The sequence below is a fragment of the Ovis aries genome, chromosome 16, assembly GCF_016772045.2.
Source record: "Ovis aries strain OAR_USU_Benz2616 breed Rambouillet chromosome 16, ARS-UI_Ramb_v3.0, whole genome shotgun sequence".
NCBI lineage: Eukaryota > Metazoa > Chordata > Mammalia > Artiodactyla > Bovidae > Ovis > Ovis aries.
The window spans coordinates 37,323,719-37,343,421 of NC_056069.1; the positions used below are offsets into that span (position 1 = coordinate 37,323,719).

The window sequence follows — 19,703 nt, forward strand, 5'->3', positions numbered from 1 at the left end:
GTTAATACTAAATATTGTAGGATACAATAAAATCCTGGAGTTAATTGTTTACACCCTCTTATGGGAATGAAAATAATAGATACCAATTATTCAGAAGTCAGCCTATACAAACTGTATAAACAATATTTTATGTTTTGTCTTGAAAACCAGTGATATAATAAATTTTACATAAAAGACTGCAAAATAATATAAATGGATTTAAACAGATCTTTACAATAAGAAATTCAAATGGAAACAGACAAGTAACAAAGAGAAGTAAAAAAATTTATTGCAGTATTCGCTCCACCAGGTAGTCTGGGGATCCCTTTTCTTGTATTGTTTTCAGGGTGACCTAATACATCAAAATCTACATTTACAAAAACTCCTTCTGCAGATAGGTCATAGATACTGCATGCTTTTTTTTTTTTTTCCAACAGAATAAATTATATATCCAGGAGATTCTGCCATTTTACAGCCTGGAAAAAACAATGCTTCCCTGGAAACTGGGCTAAGCTAAAGAAAGCCATCCGCTGCTAGGTTAAACTCCAAGAACACTTTATTAAGAACATTAACAGACTAATTTCCAACATTCACTTGTTTATTTTTAAACAGAAAGTTTTTTTTTCCAAGATATAAACAATTTTGTTAAACTATAATACAGTGGGAGTAAAAATGAACTGAGAATCTGTTTCTGCTGCACAACAGCGAAGGGAGCTCCCACAAAAATGTTTGCCCAACATTTCCTTCTTTTGTTCCTGCATCCCAGGTTCCATTCTTACTCTTCATAAAACTGATTTTTTTTTTTTGCCAGAATGTTGATATTCAAGTTTTTCTGCCTTTAAAAAAAACTCCTGTAAATTTGGCTGCATGTACAAATTCATTAGCTGGAAGTCCCATCCTTGGCGGCATACAGGGATCGTAAAGTCTGAACAACTTTATTAGTCAGCTTATTAGCACTCGTTAGAGCAATTTTTTTGTAAATAATGTCTGACTCTTTAATAGTGTCTACCCAAGGCACCAGTTTGCGGCCATCACGGCGCTTAGCCTCAGTCCAGGAGCCACTGTAGGAGCCTGCCATCCACTGAACACTGAAGCCACTGCTGGTTTTCTGTACTACTCTTGCAATTTGTGGTCGATCTTTGTACTTTGGACAGCAAATAGCGATGACATCCATGACGTCAACACTTTCATTCATCTGTGCTGCCAACTCCGTAGAGTCTGAATTTCGTTTTGACCTTCTCAATGACTAAAACATTGGGAGGGGGGAAAAAAGACCAAGTGTTACACAAAATAATTTTAGTGAAATTATTGTTTTTATTGCTTTTAATCCCTTGACGCCGGGAGTTGGGATTTCCCAGCACACTTCCATTGCCGGCAATGAGACGCACCGTGACCGCCAGCGCCAAGGGGTTAACATATATTTGTAAAACCATGTATCTCTTAATTTGTACCCGTGTCTTTACTCTTATTGATATATAAAATTATATATACATATGAACCATAAAGCTACATAAAATTTAGCAACAATAAAAAAGGGTAACACACATTAATACAATCCAAAGAAAAATTAATAACCTTTTATGCTGGATAAATCTCATTTCTGTTTTTTCTTTTTTATTGTCTTTTATGTTAAACTTTCTACAAAAAGATGTATAAATGGGTAAGTAGAGAATTTCTATCTACAAAATGTTTTCTCTCATAAGTATTACATTACTTGGTGTACATTGAATAGACTGACATATATAAGCACATAAAAATCATTTTACGTAATACGCTGCGAAATACGCTGACTCCTCCTCCGCCTCACCCCTGAAGTGCCTCCTCCTCTATCCTCCCCATCACTCTCATCATCTTCTGTCTCTGCTGCTGCATTAGTTTTAGGGCTGCCTCCTCCAAGCAGCGAGGTAATTGCTTTGTTCCGAGCATTTGTGCTGGCTGACACCTCCCCTTCTTCTTCCTCTTCATCAGGGTCCAGATGTTCCATGAGAAGTTTGAACTACAAAAATTAGATATTATCTTAGAATTTGAGGTAAACAATTCAAACAAGACTGTCAAATTCCTAAATGTTTTCCATGGCAGTAGTTTGATGCTGGTGAAAGAGACTTTAGCTACTGTCCAACTTGGGTGCTCAAAAATGTTTTTGGTAAAGAGCCAGATTGGAAGCATTTTTGGCTCTGCAAGCTAAAATGCAATACAGAAATGAATGCGCAGAGCTGTTTCAATAAAACTTTATTTTACACCAACAGCAGTTGACCAGATTTCGCCTATAAGCAAGATGTCACTAACCCTGATCCAAATTATCAAGCAGCCAGTGATTACTAATTACTGACAGACATTTAAACATTTTCTGTTCCTTCTGCTCTCCACCAAGAGGGTATAAGGATAAATGAAAGATGTGAAACAATTTTAAAGAACGAAAATAAATGCTAATTTTAAAGTATAAGGCTTGCAGTCTATGAATAATATGAAAACCGTTGTGTAGCTTACATTTGTAGTCAAGAAAATCATGATTAGTTATATTCAACTACCAGCTTTAAGTAGATTAAATTTAAAGACTTTATTTTTACTTTTTAGGACAATCTTGAAAAACATTTTTTAAAACATTAAAAAATTTTTATTGTGGTAAAACAGAAAATTTACCACTTTAAAGTGCTTAAGTCATTGACATGAAGTATGTTTAAAATGTTGCATAACCATCACTACCATTATTTCTAAAGCTTTTACATCATTCCCAAAAGAAACTCAATCTGTACCCATTTAATACTCCCTATTCCTCCCTCCCACTGGCCCTGGTAAACTTCGCTTCTATTTTCTGTCTCTCTGAATCTGCCCCCTTTATTTTTTTTTTCCCAGCTGCTCCACATGGCTTTCAGGATCTAAGTTCCCTGACCAAGAATTGAACCCTGAGCCCTCAGCAGTGAAGGTGTGGAGTCCTAACCAATGGACCACCCGGGAATTCCCTGCATTTGCCTATTCTTAAAGACATTTTTAAAGCATAATTAATACACTCACATACACACTTGTTAAATGGGTATTTACATACATATATATACACGTATGTGTGTGTGTGTGTGTGTGTATATATATATATACTTGTACTGCTTCTGTAAGAAAACATGAACAAGTTGTGACACTGGTTGCCAGAAGGAAAAGGAACAGAAAAGGCTAAAGACAGTAGCCCTCTCAAAAGTATTCACATTTTAAAAAGTCATTACCAAAATGAAACATATTTTGGTTTTACTACTCACATCTAGGTACTGTTTTACTATACTCCTCTTCACATCTTCAGTGATTTTGGAATTAGCCATATCACTCCGCAGGAAGTCCAGTGTTTGCTTGGGATGAAAATGAACTCCTGTTTTCCGGTTTATCGCTTTATCGTACACTTTTGCAGATTCAGATGGAGAATATTTCTGAATTTTACTGTTTTAGGAAAATAAAACCATTAATGTAAAAAATTTTTTCAGACATTTACATTTAAATGGATTCTAGTTAAGTTTTATTTACTTATAACTAAACTTTCTGTCATACAGATTTTAACCAGTGAAACTGTATACACAATAATTTTTAAAAGGGAAGTAAAGACACAAAATCAAAGATTAAAGAGTGCTATTCTCTTGCTTTCCTCAGTGCTTGTCTTGAATCGAGGCACCTTTTAAATGAAAGTAGTTTCTCATGTCTGTTTTCCAGTACCATGACTGTGACTGTAGCATAGGTTTAATATAATCACTCAGTGCTACCTAAGTGGCTTACCTTCTTCTTCTAAGATTTTTCATTCTCTACACGGCCAGAATGATTGTTTACAGACCTGCTTCATATTATTAACAACTTTATTTCAAAATCTTTCCATCTCCTTAGCACTGCTCCAAGATTTTACAAGGTTTTAAATTATTTTGAATTACAGGCATACCTTGGAGACATTACAGGTTTGGTTCCAGACCATTGCAATAAAGCAATTATTGCAATAAAGTGAACCACATCAATTTTTTGTTTCCCAATGAATATAAAGGTTACATTTACAGCATACTGTAGTCTACTTAAAGTGGGCAACAGCATTATGTTGAAAAACGTACATATACAATTAAAAAATACTTTATTGCTAAAAAGTATCATGAGTCTCCAGTGAATTGTAATCTTTTGGCAATGGTAACATCAAAGATGACTGATCAAAGACCATCATTAAAAAAACAATGAAAAACATTTAAATATTGTTGAATAACTACAAAATGTGAGAGACACAAAGGGAACAAATGCTGTTGGAAAAATGGAGCCAACAGACTTGCATGAAGCAAGATAGCCACAAACCTTCAATTTGTATAAAATGTAGTATCTGTGAAGTGCAATATAACACAGTAGGTCCTACAGCTGCTAGTATTTAACATCAAGGTTTTTCCATTAACATCTGGATTTTCTAGTTGCCCTTGAAAGAAATGGAAGCTTTGGCCACACTGTTCCCACCTTCTCCCATGGCAACAAGCTGATGAATATCTGAACCCCAAATGTGTTCTTTTCATTGTGCTAATGACCTACCTGGGTGCACTTTATTCATTTATCTGTCCCTATGAACATTTAACGTCATAAGGTTTCAATGAATGTGAAAAATGTCCAACATTCCATGGGTACAGGCAGTGTAGTGATTGATGACGAATAAAATTATAGTGCAAAGTTATTAGTACTTTTCTATCTCTTACCTTGATAGTGTACATTAAAGACTACTGGATCCTGTTAGAACTTAGCCTAGCTGGTCTGCATCTATTTATTCTTCATTCACAGCTCTTTAAAAACTTGAATTTGCCATCTTATTTTTTTAATATTTACTTGTATTGATTTTATTTATTTTGCTGTGCTGGGTCTTGGTTGTGGCATGTGGGATCTAGCTCCTTGACAAAGGATCAAACCCAGGCCTCCTGCATTGGGAGTGCAGAGTCTTAGCCACTGGACCACCTGGGAAGTCCCTGCCATCTATTTTTAAGGTTAGCCTAATTCTCTAATATCTTTTTAGGGAAGCCAACATAATAAGTCTTTTAATTTATGATGCATTATCTTCAATTAGAAGAATATAGCTCTCCTCTCTTCAATAACAGAATGCACAAATTATGGTATATTATACAACAAAAACACTATTAGCAGTTAAAAGGAACAAACTCCTTTTTATAAAAAAGGATTTTTAATATTCAGCATGCAATCAAAACTGAGTTTCATATTTCTTCATTATTTGAAGTCAGCAAGTTTTTCTTTCACTGCTTATATAATCTTACCTATCAGAAAATCCACAGAGATTCTTCAAATGTTGTTTTAACATCAGAAGCAATAAAATACCCTGGGAGACATTTGCAAACTCAATTAAAGGAGCTGAATTTTCTGGCAAACATTTCATCACCGAATTTATATCATCTTCTGAATCCGAATCTGAATCCGAATCTACACGTTTCCGTGACTTTCGAGGCCTGGAGACTTCTTCTTCACTCTCGCTTGACTCATTTTCCTTACCAGGAGATGATTTTCTCTCTTTCCTTTTGTCTTTTACCATAGACTGAAAAAAAGAGGAAATTATTCTGTCTAAAAAATAATAAAATGAAAATACCACTAACAACTATACATATGCTTCCTTCAACAGGTTCAAACGCACCCGCAATTTAATGTTCCATATATCAAAACTCTCTTTCTGTGAACAACTGGGGATGTAACCCTTAGGGAGAAAATAATGTTCCAAGACTAAATAAAATCCACTGCAACTACTGTGCCACTCTCCCTAAACCCTTCTGGAATGTCATTCCAAGGGAAAGAATTTTCTTATACGATAGCAATGAAAGATAAATTATAGAAGTAACAATCTTGTATATAGGTAAGCCATTATAGAGGAAAAGAAGTAATTATAATTTAATTATAGGAAAATATAATAGGTCTTGAATTCCCCCACCTTCTTTTAAACTCTCCCATTTAAGAACTTTTTAGCAACATAACATGCAGTTTTTCTTAAAAAATTAAATTGTTTCTTTGTACTTTATGAAACCGTTAGCTTTTTAAAAGAAACAAAGCCAACTGGTTTCCAGAGGTGGAAAAGATCAGATTACAAAGCAATATTCAAAATACAGCTGTTAAGAAATAAAACAGGAGAAACATGAACAAGTATATTTACAACAGTTAATGAAGTAAAATAAGATAACACGATGGATCAAGTTCCTGGGAAATGATTAACCTCTTAAACCTCAATGTGCATATTAAACACCTAGGCATTTTATCAACAATGCAAACACTGTGTCAGCAGGTCTAGGGCGGGCCTAAGGTTCTACACGTCTAACAAGCTCTCAGGTGAGGCTGGTGCTACTGGTTCTGGTCTGCACTTCAAGTAGCAAGGGTTCAGATACCTCTGTAATTCTAACTCTTAGGTATTAAAATAATCTCCCTAATTTATGAGTTTGACCAGGCTGAGTTTTGGGCACAACGATACTGTAAAATGAGAATTTTTACTTGTATCATCAGGTACATGAAAATATTCCAACTAATTTACAAAGAATGTAAACTACTGAGTGTACCTACTGTATTCCCAGGGCTACACCAGGTGCTTTTACAATTAAACCAACTATATTTTCTTCTTAAAAACCATGAAAGAAAAGATAAAGTTCACAACAAAACCTTAGTTAAGATTTTCGGCATACAATATACCAACTCCATTATGATTCTGGTGTTCAGGGATAAGGAAATCAACAGTATAAATTTTCTATGTTCCTTGTAAGTAAGCTATTTATATTCATATCTGTATCTCTTTAAGTGTACTATTGTTATCTACAGTATTTTCAGATTTATAAAAGAGCAAGGCGTTCTTAAAATGGGGTTTAAATGAATATATGAATGGACACTGAACATTTAAGGTCAGTGCTTAAAGTGGGAGAAATAAAGACATGGGATGGCTTATCAACAGAACAATCCATGTATGCATGCATGCATGTATGTGTGTGTGTGTGTGTGCACACGTGTGCATGCATGTAAGTATATGCATGTATAAATTCCACCTAAATGATCTGGAATGAAACGGTTTTAAGAACTTTCTTAATGGAAATGAAATGGCAACTCATTTCCTCTCTCCAACTCAAGCACTATTTAGATTTCAGTAAGTTTATTTACAAAGATTTTATATACCTGTGAAAACAATAAAAAGAACAATGAGAAACAAAACAGTGAAAATAGTGTGCCTGCATTTTGAAAGATGCACTAAGATTAGCAATGTGTGTGACTTACCTCCTTGAATGACTGCAGCAGGTTACTACCAGAAACAGAGAGTGTAATGTCTATATGATGCATTATAAACAACGGCTCTTCCTGTGTCTGGTATGGAAAACAGGCTAGATTGTCTGCTATATACAAGAGCATATTCACTTCTGTTTTCTGTAAAGAAAAAAAAAAGTACATATTTAGTAGATAATCCAGAAATCCATCATAAAAACCTTTTTAGAAAAAATATTACAGGGTACTTTCACCTCAGTTAATGTTTCAAAAAGGAAGGGACAGGGAGAGAAAGAAGGAAGAAGGAGGAGGAAGCAGAAGAGAAATGGATTTTACAGAATAATCTTAAATCCATTTTAAGAGATTTCCTAATGACTTAAACCATGGTACGTTGAAAAGGGAAGAGGTGAATGTTTTTTCAGAGACCCAGGCGGAAGTCCCGTAAGTTTTCTTATAGAGTACATAGAATCTTTATGATAAATACATACCACATCAGAAAGTACACATTTGAATTCATGATTATTTATCATTGTGCCTCTAAAAGTTTAACCCATATGGAGAGATTAGTTACACAGTTATTCTGTCTTCAAAAGTAAGAGGTAATAATTATAGTTCTAACACATGGGTTAAAAAAATCCAAGTTCATGTACTCTTAAAACAATTGTCAGTTTCCTGTGTGTGTATCATTTAAAATATCAGAGTCATTCTGACAGCTGCCAAAGATTCACACCATAAAAACGCTGATGTTGGCAAATGATGGTTACTAATAGTTGTTTGCTTTTAAAAGAAGTAACAGAGACTTTTTTTTAGAACTCCATGATCATACAGAATATAAACAGAAAGACATGTTAATATTTAAATTCCTTTAAAAATATTTATAGCTTAAAAAAAAAAAGGAAAAGAAAAAACAGGCAATTAAAAACACTACTTCCTGGTACTTCCCAGGTGGTATGGTGGTTAAGACACTGCTTCCACTGTAAGGGGCAGGGGTTTAATCCCTGTTGGGGAACTAAGATTCCGCATTGCCTGAAGCATGGCCAAAAGCTTCCCTAAAATCCCTCCCCAAACACACCTTCCTACCATCTCCCTTATCCTGCTGCCCAAACAACAGAAAATGCCCTATCAGTGGTAGCAAACAACAAAAATCCCAAAGGACAGATGGAATGAACTTGCTATTAGTATTCATGAAACTCCCACTCTATTTTTTATTTTTAAATATGTATCAACATGTACATGTTAAAGCTGGGAAAATACAGACAACCACCCTCACCTCCCTGAAACCTTTTTCTCTAGTTTTCTCTTCCTAGCTCTTTTACTATTCCTCTTCTATTTCCTTCTCAAACCAACTCCTTTTCAAACTGCTTTTAGCAACATTCTGTTTTTTGTGTGCTTAGGAGTCCTGAGAGTCCCTTGGACTGCAAGGAGGTCAAACCAGTCAATCTTAAGGGAAATCAATCCTAAATACTCATTGGGAGGACTGATGCTGAAGCTGTATTTTGGTCATCTGATGTGAACAGCTGACTCATTGGAAAAGTCCCTGATGCTAGGAAAGACTGAGGGCAGAAGGAGAAGAGGGCATCAAAGGATGAGATGGCTGCATGGCATCACCGACGCAATGGACATGGACTTGGGCAAACTTTGGGAGATGGTGAGGGACACAGAGGCCTGGCATCTGCAGTCCATGGGGCTGCAAAGAGGTGGACATGACTAGGGGACTGAACAATAGGACAAAAATATTCCAGTTATCCTTTGACTATTCTCACGTCTCATATAATTTATTCCTTCCTTGGTGTTTCTTCTTTCCTTCCATCCGTTCTTTTCCTTCCAACTCTCACCATAACAACTCAATCTCTTATACCTGCAGTGTGAGCACAATGCTAAAAAATTTGTGTTCCTAAAATGTTCTTTGTCACATGTCCTCATCAATGTATTTAACAACTTTCAATAGTTTTACAGAATCTATGAGTGAGTGAAAGTCGCTCAGTTGTGTCCGACTCTTTGCGACCCCGTAGATATACAGTCCATGGAATTCTCCATGCCAGAATACTGGAGTGGGTAGCCTTTCCCTTCTCCAGGGGATCTTCCCAAACCAGGGATCGAACACAGGGCTCCCGCACTGCAGGCGGATTCTTTACCAGCTGAGCTATCAGGGAAGATCCGCCATAAACCATGCCTCACTATGACCCTGCTGGTCTAGTTAAATAATGAATCTATTCATTATTTCCTACCTATTCTTATTTTTGTACCTTTATTTATGTTTTTACACCTGCTCTGCCTTAAACAGTAGATCCATCTTATTCACCTATGTCTTCAGTAATTTGTTCCTCCTCTGACATCTTCTGTTGGAGGTAGTCAGAAGAAAGCACTGTATTATGAAAACTAGATTTCCAATTTAGCAGGTTACATGCTGGGGTGACGAAGCATCCAGTTAATGACATACAGCAAGCAATGAAATCACGTAGGAATGAAGCTCAGGAAGAAGAGAAAGATTGGAGTAGATTGCCATTTTCTTCTCCGGGGGATCTTCCCAACCCAGGGATCAAACCCGGGTCCTCCAGTGTTATAGACACTTTACCTTCTGAGCCACCAGGGAAGCCCAAGAGAAGGACTAGGGTGATACAGATACAAACCATCTGGGACTCAGACTACGCTAATCTTAACCGCTATTTTACAGGAAGCAAGATCCAATGATGACTAGAGCACCTTATCATATCACTGTGGCAATGGCGTCCCACTCCAGTACTCTTGCCTGGAAAATCCCATGGACGGAGGAGCCCAGTAGGCTGCAGTCCATGGGGTCGCGAAGAGTCAGACACAACTGAGTGACTTCACTTTCACTTTTCACTTTCATGCACTGGAGAAGGAAATGGCAACCCACTCCAGTGTTCTTGCCTGGAGAATCCCAGGGATGGGGGAGCCTGGTGGGTTGCCGTCTATGGGGTCACACAGAGTTGGACACGACTGAAGCGATTTAGCAGCAGCAGCATCTAAACCTCTTACACACCATGAAAGCTTAATACTAATGACAGTCCTGATGATGATTAAATTATATTCCAAATGTTTCTAAAATAGAAGTTTATTATATTTATTTGTTAGATAATATAACCAAAAATTTCATGTACTATTTAAAAAAAAAAGGTCTAATAAGGCATCTGTATTCTGGTAATTTTTAGGGCTTCCCTCGTAGCTCAGATGGTAAAGAATTTGCCTGCAGTGCAGGAGACTAGGGTTTGATCCCTGAGTCAGGAAGATACCCTGTAGAAGGGAATGGCAACCTACTCCAGTATTCTTGCCTGGAGAATTCCATGGACAGAGGAGCCTCGTGGACTATAGCCTATGGGGTTGCAAAGAGTCGGACACGACTGAGCAACTAACACATAATTTTAATTTTACTTCATTGAAATAATCTGGTATTCGAACAGCAACAAAGTCAAGTCGTCAAGTGATTAAAATATGAAAAAAAAATTTTTTATTTTTAAAGCTTCACACAAGAACTGGTAAGTTCTATGTGGAAAGATACCACATCTTCATCTTCTAGCACAATGGCTACCATAATGCGTATGTTGAATACTGTTAAATGAAAACATTCAGAGGTAAGATTAAAGAATGGGATATTTTATTTTTCTGCCTTATAGTCTTGGCCAATGCAACTTGTGCAATAGCTCCTAAAGGGTCAAAATTGTAATTACACAAAAGTGGGCTTTTCATTAAACGAGGTCAGGTTGAACAAGCAGGAATCTCAGCAGCCTAAAACCCAGGACAGTTACTCTAAAACATTCGAGTCTGATACAAACAAGTGGAATTTCACTTTATCTATCTATCCATCCATCCATCCACCCTGAGAAGTGATAGTTTAGTAACATAGTTTATGTGAAAGCATGCTTAAAGGAACTGCTATAAAGTTTGTAACATACTCAGTATGGAGACACAATTATACTTTATTCCTCATTTTATTTTCATGCAAAATTTCCTCTTCAATACCTTGTAGTTAACATAGACCTAAATAAACACATTTAAGATAGTCACTATTATTTATTAAAATGATAATACTTTTAAAATGTTGCCTCAATTTATAGAGCATTTATCTTCTTAAAATAAGAAGTTTTTAATGCTTACTGCTGTGTCATCAAAGAGGTTGAGTAAAGAAATCAGAAAGGCGCGTCTGTGCTGGCGGTTTCCGCGGATCATGGAGTAAAGGTGTGAACACAAAGCACTGGAGGACTCATCCTGCCTGAAACCCCTTACAGGATCTTTCAGGCATGTGTTGATTGCCTGTTGTACCTGGTAAGACATCTTCATGCCAGCCACCGCTTTCATCTGAAATCAATAAAAGCCTTATTTTGTCACAGAAACTAAAAGAGCCAAATTAAAAATATAATTTGAGCATTATAGTTAGAGGCAAACTTTATAATTTGGTTTTATTTAAAATAATAAAATTCATAGAATGCAAGTACTGGAAGGAATACTAGAGACCATCTATTGTAACCTGCTCATTTTTATAGAAGAAAAAAGTGGAGACCCAGAGGAGCCATCACTGCCAAGATACACAGCAGGCACTAGAACCCATGCATCCTGGGCTTCAACCGGCATGCATGCTGTGCTGTTACTTTCAGCTCAATCTTAAAGAGCTAATTTTAAAAAGAATAAACACCTTGGGGGACAAACTTAGATTCATGTTTAGAAGTAATTAGTAAGCAAAATATTTTATTCGAATATGAATCTGGGTAGGACATTTGCCAAATAAATGGTTTACCAAAGAACAATATTTAAATTTAGGCTGCACAATTTAAAAATACATACGTGAATGAATCCAGCATATTTTTTGTCTATTTCCACAAGCTGCTGATCAGCCTTGTTCCGCATAGCTGGTTCTGGGTCTGTGCCCATAGCAATTAAATACGGCACACACTGGAAATAAAAATAAAGAATTCGTGAGACATCATAGTAGTAAAAGCTCTATATGTATCTTGACGTATATTAAAACTTGCTATATATCTGGGACATATGAATTTAACTCATTGGCTTTCCTATAAATGAATGCTATGTTTTAGTGTTCTTTTAAAATTTATTAATCTTCCCTTAGATTTAGCTAAAAGTAAAAAAGCACTGGAGCATCAGCAAAAATTTTAAAAAAAGTGATGTGGTGAACTTCAAGCAATTTCAATGTGAGTTTAAAGTTCTTTTATTAAAAAAAAAAAAAAAAGACTAAAGGGCTCCCAAAGTAAGGATATCCATTTAAGATTATGATATATACTACAAATTAATAATCCAATAATTTTTTAGGTCTAACTGAATTTTTTTTGTAAAGATAATACAGGGGGAAAAAATTTTGTCTTCCATACTCAACAACAGAAAAATGTAAATTCCCCCCCCAATGCTGATTTTAGATATGGCTTCAATGGTCTGACAGCTGGATAGCTAGTAATCTGGTAACAGCCATACTCACATACATCTAAAGGTCAGGAAACACCACTTCTATGTTAAGTGACTCTAAATTAGAGGTGAGGAAGCCAGAAAAATAGCAACAAACAAATAAAAAACAACTTAAAAAAAGTAGACATAGCACTGAATGGAATGGGTCATCAAGAATCAAACCCTGAATTGCAGGGTCGGGGGAGGCTCACAAAAAACATTATTAGCTTAACTTGTAAAATATGAAAATACATTACATACTATTGTATCAATGTTAAATTTCCTAAATTTGATGACTGCATTATGGTTTTATAAGAGAACGTTTCTGTTCTTTAAAAAATGTGTGTTGAGGTATTTAGAGGTAAAGAATCATGATATCTCAAACTTATCATCAAATGATTTAGTGTACGTATGGAGAGAGAAAGCAAATGTGGCAAAATATACGTAAAGAGTATAAAGGGTTTAATGTACCACTCTTGCAATTTTTTGATAAATATAAAATTTTTAAGTTTAAAAAAAGATACAATAAAAGCAAAACCTAAGACTATTAAGCATATCAGCAAAGAGCCCTAAGTATGTAAAAAACTGAAGAGTATCAACAGAGTACTGTACATTTTATTAAGTAATCTTGCCCTGAGTCACAAAGAACAGACTGAATATTCATTAGTGTGTTTTGTTTCAGGACACAGAGAAGAACACAGCATAATAATCAAGAACATATTTTTTAAAAGTTAAAACAGCCGAAATAAAAATCTTGAAGGGTACAGGCTGTTGTTATTTAACAAATTCACTTCTACAGCCTATGGTACTCTCCTGAACGTATCAGATGGTGAATACTACTACATAAGCACTAGCTGCCAATTCCTTGTACAAATATGTCTTGAGTACATCATCTAGGCTACAAATCCATGTTTTAAGGTATTGGGTGCTTGATCTTACTTCCAATTAAAGAGGAAGGAACAGAGCTCAGATTATATAGGTGACTTTTCTGTGGACTAAAATCCATACTGTTAAGATAGATTATACTCTTAACTCCATTTATATTACATGCTGTTGTTGGATTTTAGAGATAAGAGTCAATGTGAATTAAATCAAATCTATTATCCCTACTTAGAAGAAGTAATACTGAGTACATATTGTGCAAATATAAATTAAAGTTTGTATAATAGAGAATATATATGTACTTTGCAGTTAAAAACAACCCAAAAGATGGACTAAACTTGGGATTCCTAAGAGTTTGGGACAACACCGCCCCTCCCCCCTCCCCGAAATTGACAACTAAAAGGAATAAAGAACTACTTATTTTCTAATCACAATGTCTTCAAGTGGCAACAAATTCTTGGCTCTTTCTGTAAGTGCTATTGCTGTAAAACATACTTACCTGAACTGGATGAATAAGACCTTGGTTTAGAGTCAATGCAATGACATTTAGGGCAAAGTGGCGTACACTTGACTGGGTGTGGAAAAACGCCTCAAGCACCTGTTTGAGGTAAAGCTGCATGATGGAACTACTCATCCCTGAGGAAACATCACCCATTTCTTTCAAATCTTCCTGTTTTGCAACCTTCTTCCCTACAAATGGAAGTAAACATACTAAGAATATGTATATTAACTTTACTGCTGCTGCTGCTGCTAAGTTGTTTCGGTGGTGTCCGACCCTGTGCGACTCCATAGACAGTAGCCCATCAGGCTCCCCCATCCCTTGGATTCTCTAGGCAAGAATAAAATTAAGTCACAATCAAAAGCACAAAATGTGACAGCTGACCCACTGGTCCTTAGTTTTGTAATTTTTTTAGGTGTGTTAGAGACCCCTTGGAGAACATGATGAGAAAGTATAATCTCTCTCTGTCAAAATGTTAAGGTCTGCACGCACATTCAATTTATAAACTACTTCAGGGAGTTTATGAAGTTTCTTCTTTAACTCAACTCCTTTATCTAATATAGGGTAAGCAGGTATCAGGATTAAAAAAGAGTCTCAGAGTATGCTAACTGCAGCCCCACTGTGAACTCTGAAAATATATTTTCACTTACAGTCTCTATCTGCCTGCTGCATACGTGTATCTTCTTCTTGTAGGTAGGTCTGGAGGTTTTTTAACACTTGAATTTTTAAATTTACTGAGGAGTTTTTATCAGATAAAATATTATTGTATAGATTTTTCACCTCTTGCTCAAACATTAGACTTGGGTGCTGAATAAAGGCAAATCCTAAAGAAGACAAAAAAAAAATTCTCTTGATATATTCATATTAAAATTACATATAATTTATTGAAAATGTTGATAAAGTATATAAAGAGTTTCTTATTTCAAAAATTAAAACTTAAAATGATTGGAAGAATATGCTGGTGGCCTTACCTAGAGAAGTATTAGAGCAGGTACTTCTTCCCCCATGAATTAAAAACAAGAAATTGCATTTCAAAGGAGAATTTCACACAAGAGGAAACCTTGAGGAGGGAGCAGGGCCTAGTGGCTAAGGGAGTGGACTAGGAGTCAGGAGTCTTGGGTTCTATTCCTGGCTCCACCACTGACTTGTAGTGTGACCTTGAGTGAGTCACATAATCTCTCTGTGCCTCAATTCTCCATCTGTAAAATGGGGACAATAATATTTACCACCCACCTACCTCAATGGGATATTTTCAGGATTCAAGAGGTAATGTGTGCATTTTTAGTTCCCTAGTGGAAGGTACTAACCTTGGTGCTACTAAAATATATTCATCTGATGAAATGGAGTAATTCAAAAATAAAGCTAAAAATCTTGTATCTATTTCTATGTTGTTATAATGAAGCCACAATGCTGAATTCTATAATCACAAATTATTACCCATATTTATTACACAAAATAGTATTGCCCATGTTTATTTGTACAAAATGCTTATATTTATGAGATGAAACGAAGATCTTTGATGAGAGCAAATATTATGGATGCCAAATAACAAACTAAATTCAAAGCATAGAGTGATCAGATAACTAGCCCAAGGTGACACAGGATAACAATGGCCCAGGCAACTTTTATTAACTGGTCTAAAGGCACTATTTTCTGGATTGTACTGCTTCAAATTACAATTTACACTCTTTGTTCTCTGAATTAGATGTAACACTATTAGTTTTTGCCATTTTATAGAATGTATGTCCAGACTGAAGTACACATTTGACTTGAAAGGTAATACTCTACCAATACAACTCCCTAGGTATATGAATTTTTACTCTATTTGCTATATGTAATTTTCTGAAAGAGATGAAGAGGAAATAAGATATTAAGACTTAAATTATAAACTTTATTAATGCTACTAAATAAAATTTCTAAGTTATTAACCTTAATGAACACTTTATATGTATCTGTACAAAGTAAAACAAAACAAACAACAGCAACAAAAAACAACAGCACAAAAACATGAAGGGAGTGCTCTTCTAATTTTTTTTTAGTGCATTTAATTCAGGTATTAAGACTTTAAGGCTATCCTTCTCAAATTTTGCCCATATTCCAATATCTTTCCAGATAAACCTCAAAGATCTAACCTAACCACATGTATTTATTACATCAATGCTCTTGGAAAAATAATATAGAAAAAGTATACATCCAGCTGTTCCTATGTGGTTACCATGTGTTTTCTATTTATTAATAAATAGAAGCCTGTGTAGACTGCCCTCTGTTTTGTCTTTAGAAGAGGCAGACACATACACTGACAAAACTTTGCAAAGAAAAATAACAAAAAAATATACAACAGTACAAATTTTTCTACATCACTTTTCTTTATTAAAGTACTTTGAACCCTATAAAGTAGGGGGAGAAGAAAGTACTGTCACCTCTATTTTACTAATGAGGAAACTGACAAACAAGTTACATGACTTGCTGAAAGTCACCCAGGAAGTCACTGGATGAGCCAAGAATGGAACCCAGTTGTTTTAACCCCCAGATGTATATTCTAGACACCAGATCCTACTTTAAACAGAAACATACTTAAGTAAATCTACATTCTAGACTCACAAAATTTTTAAAACTTCCTCAACCTCTCAAACAACTAAGAACTAGGAAGAAATCTAGACTTAATTTACCTAGACCAATGATGGCTTTTGTTTGCACTTCTTCATCTGAATGCTTTGTAAAATACATCAATAGTTCAAGTACTTTATCCTTTATGTTAACCTACGGGGGAAAAACACATTAAAGTGTATAAGGAAGAGTAGCTTAGATCCATTTTCAACTGTGAAGGGAAAAAATATCTAAAAGCAAACTTCTGCATGTAAACTTTACTAAAGAATAAATCACCAATACATGTATAAGGCCATAAATTTTAGAACAATCTCATTCATTGTGACAGTTAAAAAATAAAAGTGCTGCCGACAAAGTGTGCCCACAAATACAAAGCAGATCTAACTTGCATTAATTTCTTATGGACTGGGACCTGACAGATTGGCTTCACAGACCATGTTTTGAATAGCATTGTTTTAGAATTAAACCAGACAACTCTAGGGACTTCCCTGGTTTGTCAGTGGTTAAGACCACTTGCTTCCAATGCAAGGTGTGCAGGTTCAATCCTGGGTTAGGGAACTAAGATCCCACACTCCATGTGTGCGTGCTAAGTTGCTTTGGTCGTGTCCGACTCTGTGCGACCCTATGGACTGCAGCCTGCGAGGCTCCTCTGTCCATAGCATTCTCCAGGCAATACTGGAGTGGGTTGCCCTGCCCTCTTCCAGGGGATCTTCCTGACCCAGGGATCAATCCTGCGTCTCTTACATCTCCTGCATTAGCAGGCACGTTCTTTACCACTAGTGCCACCTGGAAAGCCCTTTCATATGCCGCATATACAAAAAATAGAAAATAAAATACAATAAAATTAAAACAAAACAAAACCAAAACCCAGACTATTCTAATGCTGCTCATCCTGAGTCATTATAGTCACTTTTTAATGCACAGGTCACATAGTTCTATTTTTCCAGGATACTGAATTATATTAAGATCTTTACCTTACTGTTGCCTTTAAAATCTTCCAGATCAAAATCAAAATGCCGACACAGTGCCCCAACAGTGAAAAGGGATCTCAGAAGTGCTGGTTTGTTTGTTAGGAGTGAAGTGTTATTTGGGTCCTCTTGGTGTTGACTTTTTAATTTTGAAATGGCACCTAGTAAAATAAGTAACATTTATTTATATTATTTGTAACAAACCCTCCATTCTTGAACTGTTATGCTCAAATAATTACTGCTAACAAACTAAAACTAAATTTTACTAAAATTAAGTAAATATAAATTCAATTTAAAATGTACTAAAATTAAACTTTTCTAAGTATTAAATATGCCTAGAAATATGAGGGCATTCCAATTGAGCCTAAAAGAACTAATTTAAGAAAAAAAATGGTATTTAAATTTTATTTGACACAGTAGGCAAAAAACTTACAATATTCACTTAAGAGAAGATAAATTTCTGAAGTAAACACATTGGGTTATTGAGGGAATATAAAAGATACCCGGAAGTATTGCTTCTGAAAATGGACTATAGAGGACAATCACACCTCTTATAATTTACTTGATATTATCTTTTATCAGATATGTTAAAAAGGAACTGGACACTGCAGGATCTAGCAAAATAATTTTAAAGCCCAGGCAGTGAACTTACCATAGTATCTATTGAAACAGGCCCACACAAATTTAAAATTCTGTGTCACTTTATTTACAACAGCCCCAAGACAGCTTACACAATGTTGCACTACCTAAAAGAGAAAAAATGTTATTGTTTAGATAAAAGTTAAAAGCATGATTAAGTGATTTAAAAACACATGATTTGTGAATTGTACACTGATCAACAGAGGTGGCAAAGTGAATGCTTACAGTCATGCCATATTTGATGATAAGCTTCATTAGATCTTCTTCAATAGTGGCAAGGAAAGTTTCACTTGGATGTTCCATCAGAGGTACAACTAGTTCTAGAATTTTTGCAACATTGCAGATAACCATGAAGTCATTTTGTGTCTGTAAGGATAAAATCAAAGCTTTATGAATATCAAAATCTGAAAAGAAACTATATGCAGCTTTATGTATTTGGGGTTTTGGTATTATTTTATAGGTATCTTATATACATGTATGTATGTATGTGTGTATATATATATATATACACACACACATTAATAGCTTCCCCCCCCCCAAAAGAAACCAAAGTAGCATTATTAGGAGAGAGCTTTTTTAAAGTCTGAAGGGAAGAGGAGCAGATAGTGACAGAAACCTGGATTCTATTCTAGCTCTGTCACTAACTTACCAGGTGATCTTTGAGTCACTTAGTCATAATGCTACAGTTACTGTTTTTCTCCCTAATATGCACTAACAATCAGTTCTGAACAATGGTATTTAAATATTTAACAGTATTTTACCAAAGACTGGTACAATTTTTAAGATTAATATTTTTCAAATTAGGATAATAACAATGCAGTATCTTTCAATTGAGGGTGACTTTCCTGGTGGCTCAGATGGTAAAGAGTCTGCCTGCAATGCAGGAGACCCAGGTTTAATCCCTGGGTTGGGAAGATCCCCTGGAGAAAATGGCAACCCACTCCATTATCCCTGCCTGGAGAATTCATGGACAGAGGAGTCTGGCAGGTTATAGTCCATGGGGTTGCAGAGTCGGACACAACTGAGCAACTGATACTTTCACTTTGTCCCCCAATGGATATCTGGCAATATATGGGACAATTTTGGTTGTCATAACACTGGCATGAGGGTACTACTCGCATCCAGTGGATAGAGGCCAAGGATATTGCCAAACATCCTATAACATGCAGAAAAGCTCTTGAAAACAAAGAGTAACCAGGTCCTAAGTGTGAACAGTGCTGAAGTTGAGTGCTAACAATAGTGCTGTGTTAACCCCTTTTATGATACAGGAAAACACAAAATCCCAGAATTAGGTATAAGTCTCCTTTATTTTAAAATTTAAAATGTTAATATTACAATCTTTTTAAATTTTAGAGGTTTTAAAACTTATTAAAAATTGTAGGCAACAGGTGACTAAAGTGGGTGAAGGGATAAATTAGTTATTCTCAAGATAAATTCATTTGAAAACCTCTGACAGAATCTTACTTTAAAAATGCAGTAAAAATTTTTTGAAA

The 19,703-nt window shown here is 35.5% G+C and overlaps 1 protein-coding gene across 7 annotated transcripts in view; it reads right to left on the reverse strand.

Moving 5' to 3' along the window:
* Positions 1–243: 243 nt before the first annotated feature.
* Positions 244–19,703, reverse strand: part of NIPBL (NIPBL cohesin loading factor) — a 197,997-nt gene continuing 178,537 nt past the window's right edge. For 6 of the 7 annotated variants that reach the window (XM_042233855.1, XM_012097046.4, XM_004017042.5 and 3 more), the window contains 13 exons: positions 18,436–18,576; positions 18,224–18,317; positions 17,578–17,732; positions 16,666–16,756; positions 14,647–14,820; positions 13,997–14,187; positions 12,004–12,111; positions 11,320–11,520; positions 7,219–7,365; positions 5,238–5,512; positions 3,228–3,402; positions 1,787–1,975; positions 244–1,225 (listed from right to left, as the gene is read on the reverse strand). In XM_042233855.1, the coding sequence (XP_042089789.1) occupies positions 860–1,225; positions 1,787–1,975; positions 3,228–3,402; positions 5,238–5,512; positions 7,219–7,365; positions 11,320–11,520; positions 12,004–12,111; positions 13,997–14,187; positions 14,647–14,820; positions 16,666–16,756; positions 17,578–17,732; positions 18,224–18,317; positions 18,436–18,576 (2,307 nt within the window). In that variant the 3' untranslated portion in view covers positions 244–859. Of the gene's footprint in view, positions 1,226–1,745; positions 1,976–3,227; positions 3,403–5,237; positions 5,513–7,218; positions 7,366–11,319; positions 11,521–12,003; positions 12,112–13,996; positions 14,188–14,646; positions 14,821–16,665; positions 16,757–17,577; positions 17,733–18,223; positions 18,318–18,435; positions 18,577–19,703 lie in introns of all 7 variants that reach the window. The other variant, XM_012097045.4, reaches the window with a different exon arrangement.